Consider the following 19,367-nt stretch of genomic DNA (forward strand, 5'->3'; position numbering starts at 1 on the left):
CTCCCCTCCCCTCTCTCCCCCAGCCCCCTCCGCTCCCCTCTTCCCCCAGCCCCCTCCGCTCCCTCCAACCCCCAGCCCCCTCCGCTCCCCTCTCTCCCCCAGCCCCCTCCGCTCCCTCCATCCCCCAGCCCCCTCCGCTCCCCTCTTCCCCCAGCCCCCTCCGCTCCCCTCTCTCCCCCAGCCCCCTCCCCTCCCCTCTCTCCCCCAGCCCCCTCCGCTCCCCTCTCTCCCCCAGCCCCCTCCGCTCCCTCCATCCCCCAGCCCCCTCCGCTCCCCTCTTCCCCCAGCCCCCTCCGCTCCCCTCTCTCCCCCAGCCCCCTCCGCTCCCCTCTTCCCCCAGCCCCCTCCGCTCCCCTCTCTCCCCCAGCCCCCTCCGCTCCCTCCATCCCCCAGCCCCCTCCGCTCCCTCCATCCCCCAGCCCCCTCCGCTCCCCTCTCTTTCCAGCCCCCTGTGCTCCCCTCTCTTTCCAGCCCCCTGTGCTCCCCTCTCTTTCCAGCCCCCTCCGCTCCCTCTCTCCCCCAGCCCCCTCCGCTCCCCTCTCTCCCCCAGCCCCCTCCGCTCCCTCCATCCCCCAGCCCCCTCCGCTCCCTCCATCCCCCAGCCCCCTCCGCTCCCCTCTCTTTCCAGCCCCCTCCGCTCCCCTCTCTTTCCAGCCCCCTGTGCTCCCCTCTCTTTCCAGCCCCCTCCGCTCCCCTCTTCCCCCAGCCCCCTCCGCTCCCTCCAACCCCCAGCCCCCTCCGCTCCCTCCAACCCCCAGCCCCCTCCGCTCCCTCCAACCCCCAGCCCCCTGTGCTCCCCTCTCTCCCCCAGCCCCCTCCGCTCCCCTCTCTCCCCCAGCCCCCTCCGCTCCCCTCTTCCCCCAGCCCCCTCCGCTCCCCTCTCTCCCCCAGCCCCCTCCGCTCCCTCTCTCCCCAGCCCCCTCCGCTCCCCTCTCTTTCCAGCCCCCTCCGCTCCCCTCTCTCCCCCAGCCCCCTCCCCTCCCCTCTTCCCCCAGCCCCCTCCGCTCCCCTCTTCCCCCAGCCCCCTCCGCTCCCCTCTCTCCCCAGCCCCCTCCCCTCACCTCTTCCCCCAGCCCCCTCCCCTCCCCTCTTCCCCCAGCCCCCTCCCCTCCCCTCTCTCCCCAGCCCCCTCCGCTCCCCTCTCTCCCCAGCCCCCTCCCCTCACCTCTCTCCCCAGCCCCCTCCGCTCCCCTCTCTCCCCAGCCCCCTCCGCTCCCCTCTCTCCCCAGCCCCCTCCCCTCACCTCTCTCCCCCAGCCCCCTCCGCTCCCCTCTCTCCCCCAGCCCCCTCCGCTCCCTCTCTCCCCAGCCCCCTCCCCTCACCTCTCTCCCCCAGCCCCCTCTGCTCCCCACTCCCTTCTGTTCTGCTCCCCACCTCCCAGGCCCTTCCGCCCCGTTCCCATCCGTAGTTATTGGTGTCATGTGCTTCTGGACCTCTCTCCGCGTGTGATTGGTGGGAAGGTCAAGCCAGGAAGTCGAGTGGAGGGAGGTGTAAGCCTTGAGGGAGAGACAAGCTGGCGGGGGGGGGGGGGTGGGTGGACGGGTGGTGGGGTTCAATCCGGAGGGGAAGCCCAAACTGTGGGGAAGGGAGTGGGTAGTCTGGTGGAGGGAGGGGGTAAACCTCTTGTGGTGTGAGTTGGATGAGGGGGCGGAGCTGGGGGATAGGGGGCGGAGCTGGGGGATAGGGGGCGGAGCTGGGGGATAGGGGGCGGAGCTGGGGGATAGGGGGCGGAGCTGGGGGTGGGGGTCGGAGCTGGGGGATGGGCACAGAGCTGGGGAGGGGCACGGAGCTGGGGGATGGGCACGGAGCTGGGGGATGGGCACGGAGCTGGGGGATGGGCACGGAGCTGGGGGATGGGCACGGAGCTGGGGGAGGGGCACAGAGCTGGGGAGGGGCACGGAGCTGGGGGATGGGCACGGAGCTGGGGGATGGGCACGGAGCTGGGGGATGGGCACAGAGCTGGGGAGGGGCACGGAGCTGGGGGATGGGCGCGGAGCTGGGGGAGGGGGGTGGAGCTGGGGGATAGGGGGCGGAGCTGGGGGATGGGCGCGGAGCTGGGGGAGGGGGGTGGAGCTGGTGGAGGGGTCGGAGCTGGGGAGGGGTCGGAGCTGGGGAGGGGTCGGAGCTGGGGGAGGGGCACAGAGCTGGGGAGGGGCACGGAGCTGGGGGATGGGCGCGGAGCTGGGGGATGGGCGCGGAGCTGGGGGATGGGCGCGGAGCTGGGGGATGGGCACGGAGCTGGGGAGGGGTCGGAGCTGGGGAGGGGTCAGAGCTGGGGGAGGGGCACAGAGCTGGGGAGGGGCACGGAGCTGGGGGATGGGCGCGGAGCTGGGGGATGGGCACGGAGCTGGGGGATGGGCACGGAGCTGGGGGATGGGCACGGAGCTGGGGGAGGGGGGTGGAGCTGGGAGAGAGGCAGAGCTGGGGGGGAGGGGGGGGCGGAGCTCAGGGTGGGAGGGTGAACCGGGCCGGTGCAGTGGTTAGAGGTGGTGGCAGGCCTGGGGGTGAGGGCCGAACCTCACACACTGGACTCCCAGCTGACCCAGGTAACCTTGTCCCCTGGCAGGGCCTCATCGATCCACAGAAGGAGTTGGAGAAACTATCGGCGAGGCAGCAGCGGATTGGGGCACAGCTCTCCACTGCCATCAGCAGGACCCAGATACCCGGCTATGAAGAGAAGGTTCCAGAAAGAATCCGAGAGGAGAATGCCCAGAAGGTGAGGCATGGATTGTGCTTGAGCATGAGGGGGGGGGGTTGATTGACCGGCAGGGATGCTATTGACCGGGTTACTGTGACCTTCCACGCATGGCTTGGTCCGACCGCAGGTACTGGGGCCAACTTGACCGCTCAGCCCCGAAGCCTGTCAGGATACCTCACTTCTGGCATCTGGCACCGGGGTGGGGATAGGGCAACGATGGGCAGGGCTGAAGGTAGTGCGCCGCGCAATTGCAGCGCCAGTCACGTGCGCTTACCCGAGTTACCGAGGAACCTCCGTTGTGTCCATCACTACCACACGGTGACCCCCGTGGTAATTTTGATTCACTCTCCTTTGCCCCTCTGTCGTTGCCATCTGGGGTTGCATCTGAAGGGATGTAGATCGGCGACTAGGGATTGTCAACCCTCCAGGGGTTGGCCCTGGAGCCTCCAGGAATCCAAGATTCGTCTCCAGGATGCTTTGTGTTTCTAACGTTAGAAGATTTTATGGCTGCCCTTTGTTATGTAGAAGACGCGGGACCCAAGCTTGACTGACAGTCGATATTATCCAATTGAGTCACAAAGAGGCTATCCGCTGTCCAGTTGGCAAGGGTAGGAGATGATGGATGTGTCAAGTGGCCAATGGCAGGAGTGCAGGGGGTGGGGAGGTCGGTGACCATCTGATGACATTTCCATAGTGTGTGTGCAGCCAGTGTTGGGAACCTGACCGATGGGTGGCGTCACTGACCTGTGCTTTTTTGTTTCCCCCCCCCACAACCTCCGCCGTCTCCCCACCCCACAAACTGCAGGTCTGCTCTCTGCAGGCAGAGCTGGAACGAGTGACGCAGGCCATCCGCGGCTTCGAGAAGCCCCCAGACAAACCGCGGTGACAGGGGCCTGAGGAAACGCCACCCGGCGGTGCGAGCGATGCGGAGAGCCGGGTTTCAAACCAGGAGACGCCAACGATTGCCACCCCCCTCGTCTGCTGGAGGGCCCTGTCAGTGAGGACTGTCTCGGTCGAGCAACAACCACCGCAACTGAGTGACAGACCCGGGGAGGGAGCAACTCCAAACCCAGGCTGCAGCCTGCGTCTCTGGGCCGAGGCTGTGCCATTGAAGACTGGGGCTGAAACGCTTATGATGCAGGACCTGGTGTGTGTGTGCCCGGGGATGGAGGGTGCATCGACATCTCAGGACTAGATTGGGCAAGTGCTCGCCTTCCAGGAACTATGAACCTGCCTGTAAATAAAGCCTCTGTGCATGGAGCCTGGAGTGCTGTCTGATTCTGCTCATCAACAGATTATTCAGATTGGTAGTGAAGTTAAGTCATTCTCACAGGGGAGAGAGAGAGAACCAGTTTACAGAAACCTACTTGAGCTTCATTCAAGATACACAGGGGGGGCGAAAGGACAGTGTCCGACCCACTGTCCCACCCAGTCCCAGAGGAGGGAAAGGACAGTGTCCGACCCACTGTCCCACCCAGTTCCAGAGGGGGGAAAGGACAGTGTCCGACCCACTGTCCCACCCAGTCCCAGAGGGGGGAAAGGACAGTGTCCGACTCACTGTCCCACCCAGTCCCAGAGGGGGAAAGGACAGTGTCTGACCCACTGTCCACCGAGTCCCAGAGAGGGAAAGGACAGTGTCTGACCCACTGTCCCACCCAGTCCCAGAGGGGGAAAGGACAGTGTCTGACCCACTGTCCACCGAGTCCCAGAGAGGGAAAGGACAGTGTCTGACCCACTGTCCTACCCAGTCCCAGAGGGGGAAAGGACAGTGTCTGACCCACTGTCTCACCCAGTCCCAGAGGGGGAAAGGACAGTGTCTGACCCACTGTCTCACCCAGTCCGAGGGGGAAAGGACAGTATCTGACCCACTGTCCCACCCAGACCCAGAGGGGGAAAGGACAGTGTCTGACCCACTGTCCACCGAGTCCCAGAGAGGGAAAGGACAGTGTCTGACCCACTGTCCTACCCAGTCCCAGAGGGGGAAAGGACAGTGTCTGACCCACTGTCCTTCCCAGTCCCAGAGGGGGAAAGGACAGTGTCTGACCCACTGTCCCACCCAGTCCCAGAGGGGGAAAGGACAGTGTCTGACCCACTGTCCCACCCAGTCCCAGAGGGGGAAAGGACAGTGTCTGACCCACTGTCCCACCCAGTCCCAGAGGGGGAAAGGACAGTGTCTGACCCACTGTCCCACCCAGTCCCAGAGGGGGAAAGGACAGTGTCTGACCCACTGTCCCACCCAGTCCCAGAGGGGGAAAGGACAGTGTCTGACCCACTGTCCCACCCAGTCCCAGAGGGGGAAAGGACAGTGTCTGACCCACTGTCCCACCCAGTCCCAGAGGGGGAAAGGACAGTGTCTGACCCACTGTCTCACCCCGTCCCAGAGGGGGAAAGGACAGTGTCTGACCCAGTCTCTGAAAGGAAAGGGTGGTGCAAAACAATTTTTTGGCAGCTCTGTCTGGGCTGGATTAATATCAAGGATGAAAGATCAGTATTTTCACCCCACCCTTTGATGTATTTCATCTAAGACAGTGAAACTGTGGCCCAGAATTTCTGGAGATCTCAGCTCTTTATGCAGTCTATATAGTGTGAGGCTGAACCTGTGTTATTTACACTGCTGAGATTAACATGTCAGTCCCACTTCCTTTCTGGACTGTGCTTGGCTCCTTCGAGTCTGAAACTTTATCCCACTAGTGCCTTGGGCTGTCAGCCGCTTAATGTTGACTGATTAGAGTATTTTGTTCAGTTCTGGTCACCACACTATGGGAAAGTTGTGATTGCACTAGCGAGAGTACAGAGTAGATTCACGCAGATGTTGCTTACACTGGACAATTTTAGTTATGAGGAGAGATTGGATAGGTTAGGATTGTTTTCTTTGGAGCAGAAGCAATTTCGGAGACCCTCATTGAAGTATACAAAATTATGAGAGTTCCATTTAGAGTGGATAGGGAGGGCCTATTGCCCTTGGTTGAAGGCTCCATAACTTACAAACCTGCGAATTAGAAGCAGAATCAGGCCACTTGGCCCCTCGAGCTTGCTCTGCCGCTCATTATTATCGTGGCTGACCTGATTGTGGCCTTAACTCCACATTTCCACCTACACTCTCTCCACGTGCCGATAACCTTTGATTCCGTTGTCAAGGATCTTATCTACCTCTGCCTTAAAGTATTCATTGACCCTGCCCCTGTCACTCCCTGGGGAAGAGAGTTCCAAAAATCCACTACCTGCTGCGAGAGAAAAATACTCTCCTCCTCTCTGTCTTAAATGGGTGACCCCTTATTTTTAAACTCTGTCCCCCTCGTCCGAGTCTCTCCCACAAGGGTGAACATTCTTTCAAGCATCCACCCTCTCAAGTCCCCTTGGGGACCTTATATGTTTCAATAAGATCACCTCTCGATCTTCCCAAATGCCAGTGGATACAGGTCCAGCTGCCCAACCTTTCCTCGTAAGATAACAGCCCCTCCACCCCCACCGCCCATCCCAGGCAGCAGCCGGGCGAACCTTCTCTGAACTGCTTCTAACACGTTCATATCCTTCCTTAAGCAAGGAGACCAAACTGTACCCAGTACCCTGGGTGTGAAACATCCCTACTTTTATATTCCATTCCCCGGCAACAAACAACAACATTCCATCTGCCGTCTCTTGGTCCCGTGGCCCTGAAGGTTACCGCACTTCCAGTTCATATCCAAGTACTTTGTGAATGTTGAGGGTTTCTGTGGCTCTCGCCCTTACTGGCAGACAGTTCCAGATCCTATAACTGGGATTTGGTTGGCTCCAGATATCTGGGGAGCATCGATTTGAAGTAGGACATTTAGCGGGAATTCAGGAAATCTTTTGCACCCAGAGGGTGGTGGGAATCTGGAACACTCCCCTGAAAGGCAGAAACCCTCTTAACATTTACAAAGTACTTGGATATGAACTCCATGGAAAGTGCTACAGACCAAGAACCAGGAAGTGGGCCTAGGCTGGATGTCTCCTTGTCGGCCAGTGTAGACATGATGGGCCAAATGGCCTCCTTCCACTCTGTAAACTTCTATGATTCTGTTAATACAGGCAGGTTACCCCAGGTTACCTTCAGCCAGAAGAGCCGAGTGGATGATCCATCTCTGCCTGCTCCTGAGTTCTCCAGCATCATAGATGCCACTTTCAGTCAATTCGATTCACTCCATGTGATATCAAGAAATGGCTGAAGGCACTGGATACTGCAAAGGCTATGGGCTCTGACAACATCCCCACAACAGTATCAAAAACTTGTGCTTCAGAACTTGCCGTGCCCCTAGCCAAGCTGTTCTAGTACAGCTACAACACTGGCATCTAGCTGACAATGTGGAAAATTGCCCAGGGATGTCCTGTACACAAAAAGGACAAATTCAACCCAGCCAATTACCGCCCCCATCAGTCTACTCTCGATCATCAGTAAAGTGATGGAAGGGGTTATCAACAGTGCTATCAAGTGGCACTTGCTTAGCAATAACCTGCTCACTGATGCTCAGTTTGGGTTCCGCCAGGGCCACCCAGCTCCTGACCTCATTACAGCCTTGGTTCAAACATGGACAGAGAGCTGAACTCCAGAGGTGAGGTGAGGTGACTGCCCTTGACATCAAGGCTGCATTTGAACGAAAGTGGCATCAAGAAGCCCGAGGGAAAAATTGAAGTCAATGGCAATCGAAAACTCTCCACAAGTTGGCGTCATACCCTAGCACAAAGGAAGATGATTGTGGTTGTTGGGGGTCAGTCATCTCAGTCCCAGGTCATCACTGCAGGAGTTCCTCAGGGTTGTGTCCTAGGCCCAATCATCTTCAGCTGCTGCTTCAATGACTTTCTCCCCACAATGAGATCAGAAGTGGGGATGTTCACCGATGATTGCACCATGTTTAGCACCATTCACAACTCAGATACTGAAGCAGTTTGTGTCCATGTACAGCAACACTGGGACAACATTCATTTTTGGGCTGACAAATGGCAAGTAACATTCGCACCACACACATGCAGGGAATAACAATCGCTAACAAGAGAGAATCGAACCATTGCCCCTTGATATTCAATGGCATTCCCATTGCTGAATCCTCCACCATCAATATCCTGGGGGTTACCATTGACCAGAAATTGCACTGCACCAGCTACATAAATACTGTGGTTACAAGAGCAGGTCAGAGGCTGGGAATTCTACAGTGAGTAACTCGGCTCCCCAAATCTTGTCAACCATCTACAAGGCATAAGTCAGGAGTGTGATGGAATACTCTCCACTTGCCTGGATGAGGGCAGCTCCAACATTCAAGAAGCTTGACACCATCCGGAACAAAGCAGCCCACTTGATTAGAACCCCAACTCCGACCTTAAACGTTCACTCCCTCCGTTACTAATGCACAGTGGCAGCAGTGTGTACCAGCTACAAGATGCACTGCAGCAACTTGTCGAGGTTCCTTAGGCAGCACTTTCAAAATCTGTGACCGCTACCAGCTAGAAGGACAAGGGAAGCAGATTCATGGGGACGCCACCACGTGGAAGTTCCCCTCCAAACCACTCACCATCCTGACTTGGAAATATATTGCCGTTCCTTCACTGTTGCCGGATCAAAATCCTGGAACTCCCTAACGGCACCAGATGGCTAAACCAGCAGCGGTTCAAGGAGGCAGCTCACAACCACCTTCTCAAGGGCAATTAAGGATGGGCAATCAATGCTGACAACGATGCCAATATCCCATGAAAGAACATAAAAAAAAAAGCTGAAAACACAAACAACGCACCAGGTGAATAAGCACCTGAAGGGATGGCAGGTCAAAGGTTGAAGAGATGCTTCTTTCAATCTTGTCTTCCCCTTGTTCACAGTAACTGTTCACTAACCTCTTCTTGCATTCCATTCTCAGTTGTTCATTTGAGTTTACCGGATTTCTTTTCCTGAACCTATAATCAAGTCTTAATCTTGGATGTCCAGCTGGGAGGGACTGTCCTCATATGCTTCTATTCTTATCTATCCAGTCATAGCCAGAGAATAGCCTGTAATGGCTTCTCTCCCTGCTCCCGCACTGCTAACCTCTGGTGTCCCCCAAGGGTCTCTCCTTGGCCCACCACATGAACACCCTGCACCATTTCTCATCCACATGCTGCCTCAGCAACATTCTCAAAAACTTTGGGTTTCATTCGTATGCTGAAAACACCCAGCTCTACCTCACCATCATTTCTCTCGACCGCTCCGCTGTCTCTGACACCCAGTACTGCATGAACTGAAATCTCCTCCAACTAAATATTGTGAAGACCAAAGGCATTGTGTTCTGTTCCTATCTACAGCTCTGTTCTCTCACCACTGACACTACCCCTCTCGCTGTCTGAGGCAGAGCTGGACTGATTGAAACCTCACTGTAGTCTTTGAACCTGTGAAACCACGTGTCAGCACCATCACTCAGACCTCCTCATTCCACCTATACCTGACTCAGTCCCTGCCTCAGCTCATCTGCTGAAAGCCTCACCTGTGCCTTGGTTACCTTTAGACTTGACTCTTGCAAGGCATTCTGGCTGACTTCCCATCTTCCACTATTTATAAAATTAAACTCATCCAGAACTCAGCTGCCTGTATCCCAGTTCACACCAAGCCCTGTTCACCCATCAGCCCTGTGTCCCATGGTGTCGCCTGGCCTGGCAATGCCACTGTTTTCAAATTCTCAATCTGTGTTTTCAAACGCCTCCGCGGCCTCACCTCACCCTTTCTCTGTCATTGCTGACAACCCTCTGAATCTGTGCTCCTCCAATTCTGGCCTCTTGCACATCCCTGATTTCCTGCGCCTCATCGACCTTCCCTGTGTCTCCAGTTGCCTAGGCCTTCAGCTGTGGTTGTTCCCTCCCTAAACCTCTTTCTCTGTCTTCCCTTAACACACACCATAAAAATCCACATCTTTACCAAGCCTTGGGGTCGCCTGTCCTGATATGTAACTTGGTGTCAATTTTGGCTGATTATACCTTTATGTGTGTTGTGTGTGTGTGTGTGTGTGTGTGTGTGTGTGAAGTGCCTTACAATGCTTTACTAAGTTACAGGCACTATATTAATGCCAGTTGTTGTCATCGCCTCCAGATTTGACTATTCTAGTGATCTCATGGGCAGCCTCCATTTCCATTTATCCAAAACTCTGCTGCCTGCTCAATCGTTTACTGACCGACACTGGCTCCCAGTCCCCCAATACTTCTCGTTTAAAATCTTCATGTTGAAATTCCTCCATGCTTTGTCCCTCCCGTAACCTTCCCCAGCCCCAGAGCTGACCCAGCACACACACTTCCTCCAGCTCCTTGTGACCTCACTTTACTCCACCATTAGTCACCATGCCTTTGGGTTGTGAACTTCCCACCAGCACTCCACATCCCTATACTTAAAGACCCTCCTCTGATTGGGGATTTTGGACACATTTTCTGATCACTCCTTGGCTCGAAAAAGTCCCTTTCTTTTGTCTCCTCACTCCTCTGTGAAGCACCTTTGAGATGTTTTTCTTTTACCCTGAAGGCTTGCTGTAAATGCAGAACACAGGCGTAGTGTGGTTGATGTGCACATGGACTTTCAGGGGGTGTTTGACAAAGCACATAGGAACATAGGACTTAGGAGCAGGAGTAGGCCATTCGGCCCTTCGAGCCTGTACTACCATTCAACAAGATGATGGCTGATCTGGTTGTGGTCTCATCTCCACTTTCCTGTCTGCACCCTAAACAAATATCACTTGTTAGTAAAATTAATGCCCAATGGATTAAAGGGACATTTGGCAGCGTGAATACAAATTTGGCTGAGAAGCAGAGAATATTGCTGAGAAATTGTTTTTTTACAGGCTGGAGGCAGGTACACAAGTGGTGTTCCCTAAGAGTCAGTATTAGGACCACTGCTCTTTTTTTATATTTATTCACCTTTTCGCGGGTATACAGGGCATAACTTCAAAATTTGCAGATGGCACGAGAACTCAAACGTAAATAATGAGGAAGTGTGATGAGAGATGTATATTTTTATATTTTTGTGATTATGTTGTCTGTTTAGAAAGCTGTGTGTGCGCGCGCATGCCCAGAGTTAATTCATTAAACAGGTTACTAGAGACTGAGATCTAAGAGATGAAAAGTTAAAGGTGTTAGGTTTGTGTATTTGTAATGAGAGCTTATGGTGAGTTTGATTTACAAGTAAATAGGTTGGATCCTGAAATTTGATTATGAGATAAGTGGGGAAATTGGTTTTCAGCTGTTGAATTTCCAAAGGGAGTTCAGAGGTGACAGAGAACATTTGCATCTTACAGGGGTTCTATGAGTAAACAGAAGGGATATTAAATTTTATTGGCCCAAAAGTAGAGGCAAAATTGCAAACAAGAAAGATTTTTATATTTGGAGAAGTTGAGTTTCAAAGGTGTTTGAGGACAATGGAACCTGAGATGAAAGGTGGGAAAAAGATATTGAAGGAAAGGTATCTTCAACTGTTGGGAGGAGTTGCTGTGGGGGACCCACTGAAAGCCAGTGTCTTTTGTGTGTGAGATGCTGAGAAGCTGTGAAGGTTTAAAAATGGAAACAGCCACCTGGCGTTAAGCCAGGAGAGTCTTTGTTTTAGGAAACAGTTTGTTTTTGAACTTCCTTTTGAAATTTCACATCCGAGTAGAAGTCATGAGGTGTACTGTCATTAAAGTGATAACAATTCCATTGACTTGGGTACTATTTACTGGATTTTTATGGTTAAAAATCCATAAAGGATTGTTGCCAGAAAGGTAGTTTAATTGTGTACTTTTTATCAAGCATGTTTTTTGGGGGTTGTTCCATAAGACTATTTAACTTTTATCTTGTGTGCTTAAGTCTTTTTTAAATCTTTTTTGGATAAATCTTTTAATTTTTAAAATTCTGGGGTTCTATACTTTTGAGGTCAGTAGCTCTTCCTCCTTTTTTCCACAATAAAAAAAATGGTTTATGATCGTCGAGACAGACTTCACTCTGGGGTCTGGCTTGCTCAGCAATAACATCAGCTGTGATCGTAACAGGTTAATAACAGGAGGACCGTAGATAAACTGGTGAAATGGGCAGACACATGGCAGATGAAAATTAACAGAAGTATGGTGTGATACAATTTGGTGGGAAAAATCAGGTGAGGCAACGTAATATAAGATAATACAATTCTAAAGGGGGCGCAGAGACAGAGGGACCTGGGGACATTTAAAAAATGTTTTTTATTTGTTCACGGGATATGGGGGTCACTGGCTAAGCCAGCATTTATTGCCCATCCCTAATTGCCCTTGAGAAGGTAGTTATAAGCTGCCTTCTTGAACCGCTGTAGTCCATGTGGCGTAGCTACACCCACAGAGCTGTTAGGGAGGGAGTTTCAGGATTTTGGCCTAGCAACAGTGAAGGAACGGCAGTATATATTCAGGACAGGATGGTGAGTGACTTGGAGGGGGAATTCCAGGTTCCCTGGTGGTGAAGTTCCCATGTGTCTGCCAATTTTGGCCTTCTAGGTGACACTGGTCGTGGGATTGGAAGGTGCTTTCTAAGGAGCCTTGGTGAGCTTCTGCAATGCACCTTCTGGACACACTGCTGCCACTGTATGTGATGGTGGAGGGAGTGAATGTTTGTGGAAGGGGTGCCAATCAAGCGGGCTGCTTTGTCCTGGATGGTATCAAGCTTCTTGAGTGTTGTTGGAGCCGCATGCATCCAGGCAAGTGGAGAGCATTCCATCACACTCCTGACTTGTGCCTTGTAGATGGTGGACAGGCTTTGGTGAGTTACTCGCCACAAGATTCCTAGCTTCTGACCTACTCCTGTAGCCACAATATTTATATGGCTAGTCCAGTTCTGTTTCAGGTCAGTGGAATCCCAGTATGTTGATAGTGGGGGATTGAGAGAATTGTGATGCCACTGAATAAGGGGCAATGGTAAGATCCTCTATTATTAGAAATGGTCATTGCCTGGCACTAGTGTCCGTAAGCAAGTCATTGCTAAGCAAGTGCAGCTTGATAACACTGTTGATGATCCCGTCCATCACTTCACTGATGATCCAGGGTAGACTGATGAGGCAGTAACTGGTTGTGTTGGATTTGTCCTGCTTTTGTGTACAGGACAAACCTGGGCAATTTTCCACATTGCCGGGTAGATGCCAGTGTTGTAGCTGTACTGGAGTAGCTTGGCTAGGGGCGCAGCTAGTTCCGGAGCACAAGTCTTTTGCTGGAATATTGTCAGGGCCCATAGCTTTTGCAGTATTCAGTACCATCAGCTGTTTTTTGATATCAAGTGGAGCTGAAGACTGGCATCTATGATGCTGGGGACCTCCGGACAGGGGGAGGGGTGGCGTTCCGTGTATCATTGAAGGTGACAGAAGAAGCTGAAGAGACAGTTTTTTTTTAAAAAAAAGCACATGGGATCTTCAGCTTTATAAATAAAGAAATAGGGTACAAAAGTAAGGACGTTATGCTAAATCTTTCTAAAACACTAGTTTGGCATCAGCTGGATGATGATGTTCTGGGCACCTACACTTTAGGAAGGATGGAAAGGGTTTGGAGAAGGTGCAGAAAAGATTTACTAGTGTTCCAGGGATGGGGGAACTTCAGTTATGCTGAGACTGGGAAAGCTGGGATTGTTCTCCTGCTGCTCAACCTGTCTGACCACGTTATGAACACACCATCCCGTGGACATCAAGTCTTGGCATGGGACTCGAACCTGGAACTTCTGGTCCAGAGATAGGGACGCTACCTACTGTGCCACAAGACCTTCGGCTTAGTAGGTTAATAGGAGATTGATCGAGGTGTTCAAGTTCGTGAAGTTAAGGAGAAACTAATTCCACAGGAGGGCAAGTAACCAGTGGACACGGATTTAAGGTACTTGGCAAAAGCAGAGACAACATGAGGAAACTTGACTTGTATTCAGCAACACTGCGATTTGAAAATTCTCAACCTAGTGTTCAAATCCCACCACGGCCTCGTTCCACCCACCCCGCTCCCCATTTCTGCAATTTCCTCCCATCCTATAAGCCTGATGTGCATCCCTGCTTTTCATCACTTCACCATTGGCACCGTGGCTTCAGCTGGCTAGTCTCTAAACTCCGAAATTCCACCCCCCCCCCACAATCTCTTTTAAAATCTAAAAACCTACCTCTGGATTACCTATTGTAATCGGTGTATGTGGCTCATATTGGCCCTAAAGTGTGTAATCAGTATGTGGCTGAGTGTCAAATATATCGTTAATTGCACTGTCTTACCAAGTTAGAGGCGAGCTTTTATTGTTGCCCTGGTCTGTCTGTTCCTGCTTATGTGTCTGTGTCTCGGGGTGTCCATATGGCGGATGGGGGTGTGTGTGTGTGTGCACAGTGATTGTTTGTGACTTTTCCAAAAACTGCAAACAGAACGAAGCAAAGAACAGTTTTTATTTCATTTTCGAAAAAAGTCACACAAGTAATAAAATAGAGGGAGAGAGAAAAAAAAATAACCAACAGCCAAACCAGCATCTGCTGCAGAAATAACTCCCCGTATAAAGACCCTGACAATGTCAGCGACGCGAATACTTTTGTCTCCCAGTTACCGGAGACCTTGCTTCAAGTCACTTCTCCCCCCGCCGCCCCCAGAAGTTGAGGGGACCCGTGAAGAATACGCTTCCGCGGGCTACAATCTGATCAGAAGTTTGTGGAGGCAGAGGGAACCTGCAGCCTCATTTTGGTCAGTTCAAAGGTTGCCAGTCTTGGGGGCTTAGCAACTGACACCTTGTGAGAGTATGTGACAAACTCCACCACTACCCCCCACCACCTGCCCGGCCATCATTCACAACAGGCCTGTTTCCTGCAGTGCCCTCTTTGGTTCTTTGTCCTTTTAAGGACCTGGTTTTAAAAAGTTTCTCTTGTACAAAGGCAGTGTGGTTTTTTTTTTATATATAATTCTTTCCGGAATAAGAAACCGTGAGGGAACTCGGAACCAGGCTCCAGGGTGAAGATGAAGATCGAGGCAGCCTTAACCTTAGCCTATTCGCCTCCCCTCTGTCTCCCACCCCGCCCTCAGCAGAGGAATGGTGGAAACTCCAATGTTTAAAAAAAAAAAATCACCAAGGCCACATTATTCTCCCCTTGGGTTTCCTGCAGGTGTGGACTCCACATGTGCCGACTCTTCACTCACACCGCCCTCCTCTCCATCATCAAGCCGAGACGGCACCAGGTTAGAGAGCTATTCAACTTGGGTGGCTTCTCCTGACGCACACTTTCCAGCAGTGAACATCAGGAGCCGTGGGTGGGGTCGGGGGGGGGGGGGGGGGGGGGGGGGGTGTCGGGGGGAAGAGGTGCAAGTAGCCCAGCTGACTTTCTTCTTACACCCTCTATTCCAGTGGTATTGAGGTCAGATGTAGCCCTCTCCCCTAATACTTAACATCTCCCTGGAGGTCTGCCCTGGTCCCCAAGTCTCCATCCTGTCCTGGCTGCCACAGATAGTAACCCTCTGACCTAGAAACCTAGAGACACTCAGTACCCAATAACCAACCCACCTTCCCCAGTCGATTCAACCATTTGTCACTGTCAACTGGGTCAGGAAGAGCACGTTTGGTGGGAAATGCTCAGGAGGCCAGGGTTCCAGGCAAATGACCTGGAATGTGTGGCCCCACTGTTCTGTATCCACCCAAGCTGCTGCCTGACCTGCTGACCCAAGTGTCTGGAGGGTTGAATCTTTAAATTCCTGGAGACTCCCAAGGGGGGGGGAAATCCCGGCGGATTTGGCAACCGTCCGCATCGGAGAAAGGTGAGCTGCCATTCTGTAGCAGTGAGCTAATTCTGGACTGCAGCAGCTCCTGTCACCCAACCTGCCCCAAATCACCAATCACCCCAAGCGATACCCCCCTCACCCCCCGCCACAAAAAAAACCCGTCCGTCTCCTTTTTTTAAAAAAATAAGTTGGCTCAATAATATCTGCCATCTGTAAATTGCTGCAAGAATTCTCTTAACCCTGGTTAACCCCTTTGCCCTACCCATGCGCCCACACAAACACCCGCTCTCCACCATACCCCAATCACCTTGGTGTGCTCTCAGGAATACCTAGTGGGGGGGAGGGAGAGAGAGAGAGAGAAAAAAAAATACACTGTGATTCTCCCACCCATTCCCTTATTTGACGCATGCTGCCTTTCTAGCAAAACCCACCCCCTTCCCACCCCACCGAAAAATAGTTCCATTTAAATCCAGAGGGATTCATGTAAAATGTACAAACGTCTGTGTTTTTCATGGGATCAAAGCAAGTCAATCACAGCTTCGTCGCGGGAGAGAAAAAAAACCAAGTCACATGTTACAAACATCCCCGGTTTAGAAACAGATGCTGTATAAGATATAGATGTATATTTAAATTTATTTACAGCTGCTGCCATTTCCCCTCTGCCCTGTCCCCACACACTCTCTCAGGTGCGCCAAAGGGAAGTCTTTCCAGGGGCAAATTTGTCTTTTAAAAATAAAAAATAAGGTGATGGACATTGCTGGAAATAGAAGGTGGAGGTGGGGAACTGCACTCTCTGCTCATATATATGTATATATTCATAAAGTAAATATAAAAATCGCAGGGAGCTGTCAATCGTTGATCACCCTGTTATTTGGAGGGTTGGGTTGGGGTGGAAGGAGGAATTAGAATTGTTTTTTTTAAACACCCACAAGTGGTGGGAAGGATTTCTCCAGTGGATCCTTCACATTGCGGACGCTGGATGGGGTCTTGGTGAAAACGATCCTGGCTGCATTTCATTCACATTTAATGGGCGTCACATTATGTGCCAATCAGGTGCCCACCCGCCTGGGACACCCCCCCCCCCCCCCCCCCCCCCCCCGCCCCCCCCCACCCAACCAAAGCTGCTAAGGCGTCGGCTCCTGCCGTATCTTTCATTAAAACTTGCTGAAAGGCAGTTTCCGATTCGGAGGAGTGAGGTGACCATAATGGGGAACCTCTTGCATACTGTTGTCAAATGACAAGGACATCATGCTATGATTTAACTGGGATTTGGAGGAGGTGGTGGTGGTGGGGGGGGGGGGGTAGTGAAATAACTTATGATAGATGTACTGCCAGCCTCTGCAATTACTCTCTCCTTTAGCCTTAGAGTAGGTAATTTTTGGCTTCACCCTCTCCCTGGGCATTAAAAAATGTCTGGGTTGAGTGTCGGGGCTGGGGGAGGGGAGGGGAGGTGGGGCGCACACAGGAAATAAACCAAAGGAAAATTGGGTGGCTTCCACTCTCTGTATCAGGGAGGTGAAGGACCACTCCACTGTTTAAACCATTTCTACAGAAGTATTCCAACACCCCCACCCCACCCCTCCCCCTGGGCCAACCTGCGGTCTGATTGTGCTGGTACAGAGGAATTTCAGCTCCCTCTTCCTGTGGTTGTCTGAAAATGTCACTGTCGGGGTTCTTGGACGCTATCCCCATGGCAGTAACTGCACCACCACCCACTACCCCACCCCACCCTGCAACAGAGTGAGAAGCTCATTCTCACTTTGATACAGTTCTGCCCCCAGGCTAACATGATGCTGCAGGGCCAGAGGCTGAAGGCAGGGGGTTTAGGGGTGGGGTGGGGAGTCATTCAGGGTCGGGGTTAATGAGGACATTTAAAATCCACAGCAGCCAATGAGGCTCTGAGGCTGATCCTGACCCCCCCCCCGCCAAATCTCAGGTCAACCCTGCTCCCAACCCCCATGGCCATTTTGGCCGAATAAAGCTCTCAATTTAGTTGTTGGTCACTTGGACAGCCCCTTCCCCTTCCCCCTTCCCTCCCATGCAGGATTGTCAGTCTGAAGCCGCTCAAGTCAGATTCCTTTTCCCAGGCGGTGAGAGCATCTCGTTACCAGGGGCGCAGATCACACTGGTTCTGACCGCCAGTCAGCAATCTGTCTGCCAAGGATGTCCCCCTCCGTGCCCAGCTTTCTGACTTAGAGAGAGACAGAGGGGTTGGTTCGGTGTGGGGGGTGGCGGTTGGGGGGAGTCTTAGTGAAAAAAAAGTCCTGAAGGGCACAAGAGGCAGAAGGGGAGGTTGGCACGGGGCTAACTCCAGGAGGGGTCGTAGCCTGTCCAGTCTTTGGGGGGTGCCAAGTAGACCCTGCGGCCACGGTACATGAAGCTGACAATGCCGCGGTAGCCAGCTCGGGGCACGCCCGACTTGAGGTCGTCCATGACGCCCAGGGCTTTGGAGAAGGCTTTGAAAGTGTCCCGGGAGGAGTACTGGACCCGTACCTGGCGCAGCTCCGCCCGCTCATTGCGCTGCAGCTCCTCCACCCGCACGGCCGGCGCGCTGTACACCCGCTCGGGGAAGACCAGGTCGTAGTGCTCCTGCTTGAGGTAGGACAGATCCTGCTGGGTGAAAGGCACAAAGCGGTCGTTCAGCTTGATGAACTTGAGGTGCTGGTCGAAGAACTGGCCGTTGCTGACCCCCTTGCGGCCGAAGGTCATGGTGCGCGAGACCTCGGGCCGGACGCAGGATCGGCCGCGGCGCTGAGCAGGGCTGCGCATCCAGTCGTCCCAGAAGGCGCCGGGCCACTTGGGCTCCAGCTCCTCCCAGGTGGCCTTCAGCAGCATCCAGCCCAGGCCCGGAAAGAAGTCCGTGCGGTACAGGGCCTCGGGCTGCTTGGTGTCCACCATCTGCTCCTTGCCGTTGTCGTTCCAGGCTGAGGCGCACCAGAGGCTGGGGTCCTCCAGCAGCAGGGGGAAGAGGGCCCGGAAGTACTCGAAGAAGTCGGGTGCCACCTCCAGGTCGTCCTCCACGATGACGGCCGCCTGGTACTTGAAGGTGTGGAAGACCTGGTTGAGGGCCCAGCGGTAGTGCCGCGCGATCTTGTAGTAACCCTGGAACTTGCGGTGCTCGGGTGGCACCCGCAGGTCGGAAAGGTCAGGCTGCCGGATGTGCATCACCTGGTCGCCGTACGAGGCGATCACCTTGGCCGTCTCCTCGTGACCGCAGTCCTGACTCACCAGGATGGGGAAGAGATCCTTGGAGGGCCGGTAGTGCAGCAGCTTGTCCAGGCACCGCCGGATGGTGGGGCGGTCGCAGCCGATCACCAGCACTGGCAGCACCACGTCCTCGACCCGGAGGTCGCCGGCGGCGGTGACCCCTTCCACCGCCGGTGGCATCTTGCCCCGCTGCCAGAGGCCCCGGTGGTGCTGGATTTGCTGCAGCAGTTTCTTCTGGTTCTCCAGCTCCGTCTCCACCTCCTCAGCCACCTTGACCACCTCGCGGGTCAGCTGCTCGGGGTCGGGGTTCCCCCCGGCTGGCGGGCGGCCCAACAGGAAGAAGAGCAGGAGCAGGTTCCAACCAATGAAGAGCAGCACCCCCCAGACTATCACGCTGGTCCGCCGCAGCATTCTCTCCCGGTCCACGTGCTGCTCACCTCCCCCCCGCCGTCAGTCCAACTCCATCAACCTGTGGGAAGGAAGGTCTGGGGGGAATAAAGGCAAAAAAAAAAGCACTAGATCAGACAACACACATCAACGCCAGGAGTTGGTACATCAATTACACCAATCTTCAAGTGCACTCTGGAATGAGAGGGGGAGAGACAGCGACAGACGAGTGTGAGAGAGAGACACACAGACACTGACAAACGGGTTCGAGATACAGAGATAGCGACACCGAAAGACTGGAGTTGGAGAGAGAGAAACACTGACAGGCTGGAGTTGGAGAGAGAGAGACACTGACAGGATGGAGTTGGAGAGAGAGAGACACTGACAGGCTGGAGTTGGAGAGAGAG

The 19,367-nt window shown here is 53.6% G+C and overlaps 2 protein-coding genes across 5 annotated transcripts in view; one reads left to right on the top strand and one right to left on the bottom strand.

Annotated features, from left to right (window-relative positions):
- vars2 (valyl-tRNA synthetase 2, mitochondrial) overlaps positions 1 to 3,965 on the top strand; it is a 46,000-nt gene extending 42,035 nt beyond the window's left edge. For all 3 annotated transcript variants that reach the window (XM_041212823.1, XM_041212824.1, XM_041212825.1), the window contains 2 exons: positions 2,567 to 2,716; positions 3,504 to 3,965. In XM_041212823.1, coding sequence (XP_041068757.1) covers positions 2,567 to 2,716; positions 3,504 to 3,584 — 231 coding nt within the window. In that variant the 3' untranslated portion in view covers positions 3,585 to 3,965. The remainder of the gene's footprint in view (positions 1 to 2,566; positions 2,717 to 3,503) is intronic.
- Positions 3,966 to 16,477: 12,512 nt separating this feature from the next.
- mgat1b (alpha-1,3-mannosyl-glycoprotein 2-beta-N-acetylglucosaminyltransferase b) overlaps positions 16,478 to 19,367 on the bottom strand; it is a 148,600-nt gene continuing 145,710 nt past the window's right edge. For both annotated transcript variants that reach the window (XM_041213624.1, XM_041213625.1), the window contains one exon: positions 16,478 to 19,058. In XM_041213624.1, coding sequence (XP_041069558.1) covers positions 17,671 to 18,984 — 1,314 coding nt within the window. In that variant the 5' untranslated portion in view covers positions 18,985 to 19,058 and the 3' untranslated portion in view covers positions 16,478 to 17,670. The remainder of the gene's footprint in view (positions 19,059 to 19,367) is intronic.

This window comes from Carcharodon carcharias, chromosome 19 (assembly GCF_017639515.1).
Source record: "Carcharodon carcharias isolate sCarCar2 chromosome 19, sCarCar2.pri, whole genome shotgun sequence".
NCBI lineage: Eukaryota > Metazoa > Chordata > Chondrichthyes > Lamniformes > Lamnidae > Carcharodon > Carcharodon carcharias.